The following is a 12793-nucleotide window of genomic DNA, read 5'->3' as shown; positions in this document are numbered from 1 at the left end:
TAAATCATCCTGTAGTAGCTTCAATTTCACAGACACTAACGTCAGCCAATAAAATAAAAAATATTCTTTAAACTAAAAGCAGATTTCTGTCCTTCCTGACCCTCTCGTGTTCTGGTTCTGAGCATTTGGGCCCATTTCCAAACTGGACACATTTGATCTTGTATCTGTTTGCGTGCAAAGTAAACGACCTTCCTGCAAAATGAAAGTCTTAAATTTTACCTCCATCCAGAGCAATGGCTGCCATGGGTTGGCTGTGCATGTCCTGATGTTCGTTACAAAACTATTTTAGAGTATTTACATAGTTTCTTCATAATTATAATGTTGGATAAAAAAAACAAAACATTTTATTTGATTCAATTGCCATGTCCTCACCCTTTTCAAAGAAAAGAGGTGTCAACAAGGCTTTAGCAGTTTGGACACACATTTAAAACATGTTAGTCAACGCAACAAGAAACATGTCAGTCAATTTTGGAGAGAAAAAGTTTCCATCTCCTTGTATGGAGTGTTTTCCTTTTGTTTACTTCAGGATAAAAGATTTGGACCTTTACATACTAAAACGTAAGCAGCAACGATCAAATGAAAACAACCGCACCACAATATATGCGTCCAAATCCATTTAAAATGCACGCCATGGCTTTTGCAGTGTTTACCAAATTATACTCTTTCCATTGAGCGATGTTTAGATATCGTATAGCCTGCAAATCAGCTTGCATGAGGTAAAATAATTGGTACCAGATAACTTCATGCTGTTGGAGTTCAGCTGAGGACTGAAATCACCAACACGGCACAGAAATGCTGTGACTCGCTCATCAGAACAAAGGGGAATGTTGAAAAATGTCGAGCATTGATTAAAATATACTTGTCCTCATCACACCCAGTGAAATCCCAGACAGTTAAAGTAAGAATTTTAATCTGCCTTGAAATACTTGATGACCTCAGCTGCAAGCGCTTCAGATCAGAAAAACAATACTCTCCATCAACGCAAGTATTTTAATAAAAGTTTTATTTCCTCTCTTCATCGAAACCTTTTAAAAGACAGATCAGTCCTGCTGCAAACAGGAAAAACCAAATTCCTTTTTTCCTTCCAAGGTGAGCACACAGTGGAAGAGGCAGCCATCCATAGCAGCTTTTAATCAGGCACAGAGAGCGTTTCTCCTGAGCTGATCAACACGTGGCTGCGGAGTGGCTTTCACATGGGACGACGTCATGTGCCCACCAAGAAACACATTATTCTCATCAGCTGCACACACACACGCACGCACACACATACACACACACACACACACACACACACACACACACACACACACACACACACACACACACACACACACACACACACACAACTTCAACGAATCAACATCAAAGGGCACCACAGCACATCAGCAGCATCATTACATAACGTCTATGCAGCAGGAATCCGTCTGGAAGGTTTCTGTTTATTCTGTGCAGTGAGATTATCTGCCATGTATGACATGGGAAAATTTATGTTGGAGAGATTTCTATATGGCTGTTAGCCAGGAAGGAGATGCCATTTCAAAACAAAATGGTTACTCAAAGTCATTGGAATAAGACTAATAGCCTTTTTTTTTCTCCAGTGACATACAGTAACATAACTTAGTTTATTTTACTTTACTTTACTTTACATTAGTGAGAGTAATTTTCCACTTTTTTGACTTTTATTTATTAACTCTGTATTTGCTTGTGTTTGGACCTTATTACGTAAGTACATTGTACTTTTTCCTTTCCTTGTGTGTCTCTCTTGTTTTACCTCCTGTCTTTGTCCTTTCTCCCACCACTGTGACAGTCTACACCTGTTCCACATGTGTTTCACATGTGTTCAATTATCCCAGCAGCCTCCCTCATGTATTTAGTCTGGCTGTGTCTGAAATCACTCACTAATCACTATATAGTCCACTATACAGTGAGTTTGCCATTTTGTAGTGGTGCCTGAATGTTTAGTGAAACTTTTATACCCTATATAGTGTTCTCGTTGTTTCCCATAATGCATCATGAAAAATAGTGTACTACTGAAGGTCACTTACCGAGCAATATACCATCATGAATTGTGCTTGGGTCAGGCTTGCTCTTCTGTTGCTCCTCTGTGTGAAGCAGCCACAGAAGAACCAAAGAAGTAACACATGGGAGAAAATAACAGTTATGCCTATTCATCTATTTATCAGGAAAGTCAAACAGTAAAAAGCTGTTGCTGGAGGAAATGTTGAAATGTATGGAACATGTGAATTTTGAGGCTGTTTCACAGAAACAACACTACGAGCTTGAGATGGCAGTTATCAGTCAACTGGACAGAGCTGTCACTTGCAGGTAATGTGGCTTTGGTCAGAAATCTATGATCATCATTGACAGATTGGTAACTGTTTCTTCCATTGTAATCATTCACTTCAGAAATTAATACAAACATTTAAAAAATGTGACTGTTCTGAACTGACCTGTGCCAGATTGATGCAGTGCAGAGGCAGACTGTTCTACTCTATAGTCCTAAATCATGACTCATGACACCCTGTGTTTTTATTCCTTGCTGGCCCCAGGGCTCCTTCCTCTTCTTCTTCTTCTGCTCATATGCTCTCATATACAGTTTAAATTCCCAAATTTGGGCATCAGAGGAGATGTTTCAAAATGTTTCCATAGCTGAAATTATGAGGCAAAATGACTGTGACTGTGTTGTGGCCTGGGCCGCTTATTCTTTTTCTCTTTAAAAGCATCCAAATCTCTGACTTTGGATCAGGAATGTTTTTTAAATTTGATGTGAAAACGAAGCGCAAACATTATTTTCTTCCAGGGTTATATCCCAGAGATTTTACACAGAGATACAATCAGAAATACAGTCAAATGTTTCTTTACAGAGCCAACTTCTGAGACTTAGATCCAATTTTATCAGTACATTTGAAGGTGTTGCACCTTATCTGCAGGAGTTTGTAATAAACTACTAGCTTTGCTCTTAACACTGTCCAAAAAATACAGCCTGCACTTATCCTGCTCCCAGACACGATGATTCAAGAAAATAACAGTTTAATGCAACAACTTGTGACTGTGAGAGAGGAAATGTGTCTAAATGACCCTAAATAACACTGTGGACAGGCACTGTGGAGGAAGTGTACGTGGGTACACTCTTATGAGATGGATGGAAAATATCACTCGTCTTGTCTGAGCTGGTGTCTGCTCTTAAGTTTGGTCTAAGCATTAGATGTGTAGGTTTTATCTCAAAGCAGACGTTGAGGTTCTCAACGCAGCTGAACAAACGTTTTCCTTCTTTGTGCGTTAGTGATTCACTCAGCTTCAGACAGAGTGACATGAGTTGCATGGGGGCTTTTGATGTTCTTAAATGAAACATCATTACAGACAGAGGGGTAATGGAGAAGGAAAAGAAAGAGCAGACATGTGACTGAGGTTTACTGGACTGAATGAAGTGGGTTTAAAAGACACAAGCGCAGCATAAACCTCCCTTTGATAACATCTCATGGTCAATTTCCCCTATTTTCTCTCAACATTGGCCACAGGGCTGCTGCTGCTGCTGCTGCTGCAGGCCCTTAAAAGCTCCCTCTAATCTTTCTCCAGTAGTCTTCATTCAATAGCTGAAAATGTAGAGATTCTTGTGGACATACACATAAATCAAAGACACTACAGAGTGTTTATGGTGAAACCAGAGTGGCTTTTCCCGGTTTTTGCAGCAGATTGTGTCCATTTAACCTCCTTTGCAGTGTAAGAGCACTCATGCTGTAGGTATCCTAATAGATTATATTACACAGAAAAGCACTTTGAGCAAAGTGGATGAAAGTATGAGCCTTCAAGTGCAAATGGCATGAACTGTTTGTGTCGGACAAAATACACCGAGCTGAATCTTGAAAGAACAGAATGTCCTGAAACACTTCTGAAAAAAGAATATCATTGTTTTTAAAGGTTCAGTGTGTAGAATTTACTGACATCTAGTGGTGAAGTTGCATGTTGCAACTGATTACCCCTCACCTCACCCTCTCCTTCCAAACATGAAAGAGAATCTGTGGTATCTTCAGTTGTCATCAAAACCTTAAAGGGGTTTAGTTGGTCCGGTTTGGACGACAGCATGGCGGCCTCTGTAGAGAGTATTTAATGTATATATTTATCTATAACTTTAACTTTATTTAATAGCTTACCCTTTACATTGAAATTGTATTTAAAGTTACATATACATTATATATTTAATTCCATACATACACTCTTTTGGATTGTATAATTGGTTTATAATAACTAATGCCTCACCATGGAAGCAGAATGTTGATGTTTTAATTGAAGATTATTAATTAAGAATAAATATTCTGTTGTTGGGTAGTTTGTCTATATTAGTTATATTATTAATCAGACATTTCATTTTTTCAATCTTGATCTACAGAGTAATGTGTTAACAAATGTCAAATAGATGTAATAGAGTTTAAGTGTATGATATAAAATGGAAATATTCAAGTGCATGTAAAATGTAAACAGATAAATCAAGCATGTTTCTGCATTTTATTGAAGTGTTTAAACAACATTGTTCTGGTGTATCGTGAATCATGTTTGTGAGACACTTGGCAGACGTTGTGTCTTCCTGCAGTGACATTACTGTCCAGACTGGATGATGAAGCTCAGCAGCAGCAGCCTCTGCAGGGGAGCCAGTGAAGACATGAATTGTGGTCCAGTTGGTGTCAACCTGAAGGGACATATTAACTCCACTGTGGAGGTCATGTGATTGTTATCATGTACGACACCGCTTTGTCATTATTGCAACTGTCTTGTGTTAGAAGCATCTTCAACCACACCACTAGCTTGCAGTGAATCCAGCGGGGGTGGGGTCCCCATACATGCACCTCAGTGCATGTCTGAAAGCAGATCAAGTTACAGAAGTCCTGATGGCTCTTTAAAGCAATTTCTGCAGTGCACCTAATCCATGGAGAGTGGACATTCCTCCATGGACTGAGTGCTTTGATGCTTTCATAGTATTCACGGAGCACCTGCTTTGTCTTCAAGAAACTTACCTTCAGCAAAATGGGACCTTTAATGCACTTTGTAAAGTTATACCCTGTGCTGTCCTTACCAATAGACATATCTAAAATGTAAACTTAAGGGACGTGGGGATAAAGGTTTACTTATAAAGAAGAGATGTGGTTGATTTCAAACAGCGAGTTAATTACAAAGAAGAACTGTCAGTTTTACATCTACAGATTGTGTTCACACTGAGACAGACCTCCAGCCGACTTCGTATTTATCAAGGATCTGGCTCCTTTGTTCTTTATTCAATCTGGATAATCTCCAACAGTGTTGATCAGTTGTTCAGAAAACAGCAGGGCTAATGCTGAAGTTGTGACGTGGAAATAAACACAAAGATGACCCCTGGTGGCTGTCGTGTGTAATAATGGCAAATGAGGGGAGACGAATATTAACTTTAAACTGTAATTAAAGATGTGTAAGTTAAATTGATGTAGTCGTCAGAAACTCTTAATAAGTAGTACCCTCCCTTTCAGTTGATGTTAAAAATAATACAAACTTCCACTCAGCATGATTCTTATTTCCAAGTATTTCTCTCCACATCATTTCAGGTGGTTTCCGTTATAATTGTAAGTATATTGGTGGAGGTGGGCAGGTCACCAGCGAATCGCAGGGCTACAAAGACAAACCACCGTTCGCACTCACATTCACACATACAGACAATTTAGAATGTCCAGTTAACCTAATCCCAATCTGCATGTCTTTGGACTGTAGAAGCAAACTGGGATTCGAACCTGTGAGGTGACCACCGCATCACCGTGCTGCCCTTAAACTAATATGAAAAATGTGCATTTGATGAAAATATATGACACACATTATTGTTTCTCCCTGTAAAAATAAAAGTACAAAATGCTTAGGTTTCCAACCTGTTTTGAATTAAAAGGCTTTAACACAACAACGTTAAAGATAATATTTTTTCCCACTAAACATGTATCTCCTCCTTCTGTAGTTTTCCTTCCTCTTCCTGCTCAGCCAGCGGAGACGAGCGGCGTCCACTGTTTCCTGGCTGGCCGTCGGGAACGTCCTGTCAGGAAAAATCTCCTTCAGTTTGCTGAAGAAGAACACCTCCAGGTTTCGGCCGGCCTGAGCCACCTCTGAGTCCGGCTGCACATCACAGAGAGAGAGAAGTTCAATTAAATGTTGATGCCTTTGTGTCAGTAACAGCAATGTCTGGAGGTATATTATCGGTTTGTCCAATCCAATCCATCCATATGTCCATATATAGAAACACCTCAAAGTAAAGGGTCAACAGTCACGGTGAGCTCACATTTTTTGTGAACATGATATATTAGAAACACCCAAAGGGAATTCTGGCAAATCTGGCAAAACAAAATGTCCACTTGGACTCAATGATGAACAGATTAGAATTTGGTCTACAGTTAAGGTCAGTATGACTTCACAAAATAAGCCTAGAGCCATAACTCTTCATGAGGTAATTATGAAAACAAAATGGTGACAATATAGAGTGCATCAACAAAACACAAAAACTGCTGTATTTATTCTGCATACTGTTTGCTTGGCATGTACTTTAATTTCAAATCTGAAAATCCTTCATAATCAGGCTATGGACCTGGGACTCAGCATATGCTAGAATCAAAATGGAGCTAGTGATGTCTTGACTTGAGATTCACTATGTACCAGCAGATAGACACAACCCAATTGGTGATGCCTATAAATAGATAAATCAAAGTGGGCCTGTTTGCTGTTACATGTGGAATTTATTCCCTCAGGCAATATTGAAGAGATAATTTAATTGCAGGAGAAATTAGATTAAACTGGGAAATCCACTCAGATTCCAACATCCTTATGACACACTTACGTAATTGAAAGTAGCACAGTTCTTTAACATCAGCAGGACGTCATCGACAAACTGCTCAGCGCTGAAGTAGTGCACAGTTTTGCTCTTGTCCAGTTTCCTGCGGATCACCGACAGGTCGATGGGCCTCTTGATGATCTGGTAGTAGTTTCGAGCCTGGAGGGCAGTCACGGAGATTAGACTTAGGACGAGAGGCTTATGGCTTTGACATCACCTTTAAAGTAAGTCAGTGTTTTCTCTGTACGCAGAGTGTTATGATCGTTACATGCTGCAGTCACTTTGTGTGAGTTGTAAATGAAGTCAGCATCATAAGTGTCTACTTTGTCGCTGGTAAATGATTTTTAACAATCTGGCGTCTGTCTTGACACATGTAAGACACTGAACATGTTTCCATTATTGTAACAAAACATTATTTGCAAATCATGTAAAGACTGAGCAAGGAAAACCAACTGAAAGTGTTGATGCTACACAGTGTCTCATTCATGATTGAAAACCATGAAACAGGTTTTAATGAAAAACCTCAATTTACTAAAATTTGTTGGTTTAAGATCACTTCATATGTAATTAGTTGTATTATCTTTTTCATCTGACCAGACGACTGACGGGTTCATGAAACGGAGCGCTGAGCAGGTGACAGTACAACAGCAGGGTCAACTTCTCACACCTCTGCAGAGGGAAACACACAAACACACACACTCATACACTGATTTAAAACAGAGAAGCATACAAGTGATGCACAATCACAATATACTACAGTTTTGTTGTTATACAAACCGTATGTAATTGCATTCTCTTCTGTGATTCTTCATTCGAATTTTGTGAAACGGTTATTATCAGTAAAATGATTGAATTATAATTTGGTTTTCCTCCTAACTTGATCTTGGTTGGTTATTCATGAAACTGACCTTTAAGCCCACACTGGCTTAATAACGGTTTATCAATATAAAGAAGTATAAGAAAAAATACAAAATTCTTCCAGACATCAGCATAAAAACCGAACCAATGCATCACAGCTCACCCTCTGGTCCTGGTTGGACAATGTGTACGGGGGTTTTATTCCCTCACAGTTGTGGATGTTCTCACAGTCGTAGGCCTCCACAGGTTCCTGGTCAGACCTGCACAGCGTACACACCCAGTCCCCTCTGTAGGACACACAGGACTGTGTTAGCTCACGGTTCGGAAAATATATTTTCTCATTCATTCCATCTATGAAATAAACCTATGTCTTTTGTTTGCTGAATGATACAGTGGCATTATTTTGTCTTTTATTTCTATTATTCCATAATAGTAAATAAAAATATTTGTATGACTTGTTCCTCCATTACACTGAACACAAACACGAAGAGGCCACAACTCCAGCAACACTGGAAGTGTGAAGAACAACTTGTTTGTTTTAAATCCTGTTTATCAGGCTTACAGCTCTCACCTCATCATGCAGAGAACACACTGTGGGCAGCTCATTATACTGGGACAGAATTTGTTGAAAATGATGGCACCGTTATTTTTTAATTGCCTCTTTTGAAAGCTGCACAGTTGGAGTTTTATGTAAATTTACATTTCAGTAATATATTCACAAGGTGTCCTCAAAAGGAAGAGTATGGTATCGCCTTTTGGAAATCAGCTACTAATTGAGGATAAATGCCCGAAAGAAATTTGAGTCTGGTGAGATCATCAACACTAAGTAAAAGATACAAATACTGGGATTAGGGGTCCACAGACAAATCTGAGAGGTAGAGCCTGACAAATAAACCTAAGTAATGAAATACTATCACCTTTTCATTGTTTATCTGAGAAATTATGGCTGATAATAATTTATGGATCTTATTTTTTTTTAAATCAGACATGTTTAGGGGACGGATTTGTTTGAAAAATTGAAGGATCTAGTGATTCAAATGTTTGTGGGCCTCAGGGGAGGTATGTGCTCTACACAGACATTACTTAAATAAACCACCCATTATCAGCATTACTTAAAAAAATTCCATTATCAGCCAGGCTCTACTGATTGATCTGCTTATAAATATGTGATGAAGGGTCCAAATTAAAAAAGTTGGAAACAACTGGCCTAAGCCACAATGAGTGCATTAATTGTCATGATATAAGAGTGTTTACAGCTGATAAATGCATATACATTCTGCAGATATGTGTACTTGTACAGTATTTACAGTGGGAGGATGATGAGAGGAGGTATGTGACAGGCTGAGTGGTAAACTTTAGGGCAGCGGTCGCAGCAGAGCAGATCTCCTCCGTTCAGACAGACGGCACAGAAGTCTTCACTCTCCACCTCCTCAGTCCCCTCTCCAGGTTCAGGCTGATGGATGGATGAGGGTCCCTCTTCCTGTGAGCAGCAAACATCAGCACATTGCTCTTCATTCTCCTCCATTTCAACCACATCCGCCTCACATTTAGCTTCAGACGCATCCTCAAGCTGCAGGGAAGCGGTCTGATCGGTGTCTGGTTCTGGATCCAGTTCGATCATAATGGTCTGCTCCTGATCTGGATCCAAATAAAATGTTTCAGAGTTTGATTTTCCATCTGGGTCCCATTCATCAGATCCACAATCAAACAGGATGTACGACTGATCCGGGTTTGATTCACAGTCAAAGCCTGCATCCTGTTCTGGCTCTTCACAGGAGAAACTGTCAAGAGAGTATGGTTCAGTCCAGGAAATTGATGTTGCTTCTGGTTGAGTGAGATCAGATAACGCTGCTGGTTCAGCTTCAGGTGAATCCTCTCTGATCTCTAAAATGCATGCCTCATTTTGACTGAATCCATTCTGTGAGCAGAGATTAGGACACAGACAGTCAAGCAAAAGGTAAAAATAATCATCATAGATGACTCCTGTTGTTTTTGTCTTTACCTGTTGAGGGTGATTTAAAGCGACGTCATTGTTGAGCCCAGTTTGTGTTTGCCAGGGAAGTCGTGCCAGAGACACCACAGGCTGCAAAGACGATAAGGAGACAGACTGGAAGTTCAGGCGCTCCAGGCTCACTACAGGTATGAAGGAATTACCCAAAATCCTCTGGGCCTCTGGATGAACCCTGTGGAAATAAATGAAGACTTGACTGACATTTTTAAGCAGATCAATAGAGCTTTCTTATCACACAAACAAAATACCGTCTGGTCAATTATCTCAAATCATAACTCAACATAGATGAAATAACGTTACAGGAGCAGTTTTGTGATTTTGGAAATTCACTTATTAGCTGTCTTACATTATAATATATATGTGTAGCCTATTCAATACAGAGCTCAGGCTTAGAGGTGATTAGCCTAGCTTAGCATTAAGACTGGAAGCAGATGGAGACAGCTAGCCTTGCTTTGCCCAGAGTTTAAACATACACTCAGCGCCTCTAAGGCTCACTAATTAATCAGTTGTGGCATTTTTTCCAGACAATATGGGTATGGATCATGATGAAAAAATCTGGAACATTTAGGTAACTGATATCCATGAATGTGTGAAATTTGGTGGAGACTGATTGACTTTAATAAGACCTCGTTGGAGATATGCACTCTAGTGAGAACCATTCTTGGACTGTATCCACTGTTTTACACTCTCTGGGCACAGATTAAAAAACTAGACTACAATCATTATTGAGCTGCAGAGGTGCTGGTAGACAGATGTTTGTCCTTTGGACAGAGTCAGGCTGGATATTTCCATGTGTTTTCTGTCTTTAAGTCAAACTAACTATCAAGATGCACAGATATGTGAAAGGTATCAAGGAAAGCAAATAAGCTTATATCCCAAAATGTCCAACTTTTCCTTTAAATACATTAGTGTTGTGCAGCGAGCAAACTTCACTTGTGTGATTTCATTTACCTTATTCTCTTCAGTACAGCTGCGACACTGGTGACAGGTTTTTCAGATGATGGCGAGGCTGTTCTAGCTTCACCGTTGCAAAACTGACTTGACTCCTTTTTCATCTCAGACAATCCACCCCTGCAGAGCTATCAAATAATGAGATTGAGTGCCATTCTTGTAAATAATAATCAAATTCAAAATCAATAACTGTTCTCCCACTTTCACTGTAACAAACACCCAGCTGAGGCGATGACCCCCACCTCCATCACTGAAGCCGTTGTTACAGAACTCTCAGTGACTACACTACATGTTCTGCTGGGACACTTGGTTCCTCAGCTGCAGATTCTGGATTTAGACAATATTCTCAGATGGCATGGCCTCCAGTGTGAGCTGGGCTCTACACACTCCTACCTGTGGCAAAAGGTTGGCATGCCTTTGGGGAAAGTTGCCATGGCATCTGTGCACCAGGTCTGTCATCTCCAGGAGATCAGGCCCCTTGGGTTGAATAAAGAAAAGAGAAAACACAGAAGAAGGTGCTGGTTTGACATCTCCTGTGTGCTCCGTGTTTGACGGCAAAATACAGGAATCAAAACAAACAGAAAAGCAGAAAAGCCGGAGGTGAAGCAGAGGAATTACATTTTTAGATTAATTTGTCTGCACATTTGAGGAAAGTAATACAGGGTAATTCGAAGGATAATAACATAGAAAATAAAAGAAATTGTGTACATGATGAAACAGAACGTTAAAAATGCAGGATCAAGTACAATGGTAATTGTGTCTTACCTGAGTGTGGATGATAGAGAGCACAAGATTTATGCTTCAGGAAGCAGGTGAGTGTGTCTTTGGGTGGATGTGAGCTGAAGATGAGAGGGATGCAACCGTAACATGTGTCCGGTATCAAGGGTGACACGGACGATCTGATTGGTGGAAAGCGGATTCAACCTCGGTCAGCTGTGACGTTGCAGCACTGCTCACTGACAGTCACTTAAACAAGTGTGTCATGAATAGTGCTTCAGAAATGGTTTGATTTCAGTAGTCCTATTGTGGGATAACTTTACTTTTACTTGACATGACATTGTTAGATGCAGCATATTAATATATGAATATTTCAAACTTAACTAGTAACTTGAAAAAAGAGTGAGTAAAAACTATAGAATATAAAGCACTGTGAAATGGAAATTCCCAAGTAAAGTACTTTCAAATTACTGTACTTGGGTAAATGTTCATTTTTATATTCCATTTTCATTATTCTGAGAGAACAACAGCAACATAAATCATGTATAAATTCAAACATATGAAATTTCTTGCAACATTAATTACTGACTGATTTAAAGAAGAAAGAAAAATCCTTACATGCTTGATGGGGTTGAATAAGGCTCAGAAACTCCTGTGAAGCTGTTGTGGAAGTGTCTCTTGTCTTCCATCATAGCATTAAGCAGATATGAGATTATAAACCGAGTTCACTCCTGTAATATATAGATATTCTTAATAGTTTGCTTCAATTTGAATAACAGCCAACTGTATGTAAATGAATATGTAGCTTGTCTGTACCTGTATGAACCCACATGGACAACACTGACGTGTTCTTGTTCCTCATCAAGAGGAAAAACAACGTTTCTTGATATTCTTTTTTTTGCTTATTGTGTGTTTAGTTTAAATCTGAGAAAAAGATTTTGCTCATTTTCTGCAATTAAGATTGTAAGCATAAATATTATGTTATTGTGTTGTAATAGTATTTGCACTGGTCAGGGTTTATTTGAGGACGTATTGTGGAGGATTTTGTTCATCAAGTGCAGCTTTAATGTCACTAGAGTACACACCTCTGCCAGGTCCCAACAGTCTCATTAAATTCAATCAAGCGGCACCAAATTTCACACATTCACAGATATGAGTTCCTGAAATGTGCCAGATTTTTTTCACTTCTTGAATTGTTCCCTGAGATATCAGGGGAAATGTCAAAAAACGCTCTATCTTAGTTTAAAGGGGGAAACAATTCCTGGATGCACCTCTCTGATTAAAAGCCTTACTAAAATGAAATGCGTTCTTCCCTGACCACAGCCGTCCACCAAGTCTTATGGAAAGAGTCCAGTAGTTTTTGCATAATTTAAATTCATTAAATGTTTTATTTGGATCTGTATCAAGTTGCACACACTCATAGA

General features: G+C 39.3%; 1 protein-coding gene across 1 annotated transcript; it reads right to left on the bottom strand.

Moving 5' to 3' along the window:
• Positions 1-4624: 4624 nt before the first annotated feature.
• Positions 4625-11086, bottom strand: LOC109624126 (E3 ubiquitin-protein ligase TRIM33). Its single transcript, XM_069528549.1, has 7 exons — positions 11046-11086; positions 9693-9873; positions 8998-9608; positions 7854-7977; positions 7427-7501; positions 6839-6991; positions 4625-6123 (listed from the first exon to the last, which is right to left on the bottom strand). The coding sequence occupies exons 1-7, from the start codon at positions 11084-11086 to the stop codon at positions 5920-5922; spliced, it is 1389 nt and encodes a 462-aa protein (XP_069384650.1). The 3' UTR covers positions 4625-5919.
• Between the last annotated feature and the right edge of the window lie 1707 nt (positions 11087-12793).

The sequence above is a fragment of the Paralichthys olivaceus genome, chromosome 7, assembly GCF_024713975.1.
Source record: "Paralichthys olivaceus isolate ysfri-2021 chromosome 7, ASM2471397v2, whole genome shotgun sequence".
Taxonomy (NCBI): Eukaryota; Metazoa; Chordata; class Actinopteri; order Pleuronectiformes; family Paralichthyidae; genus Paralichthys; species Paralichthys olivaceus.
The sequence above is the reverse complement of the archived record's forward strand: the minus strand, read 5'-3'. Positions and strand labels throughout refer to the sequence as shown.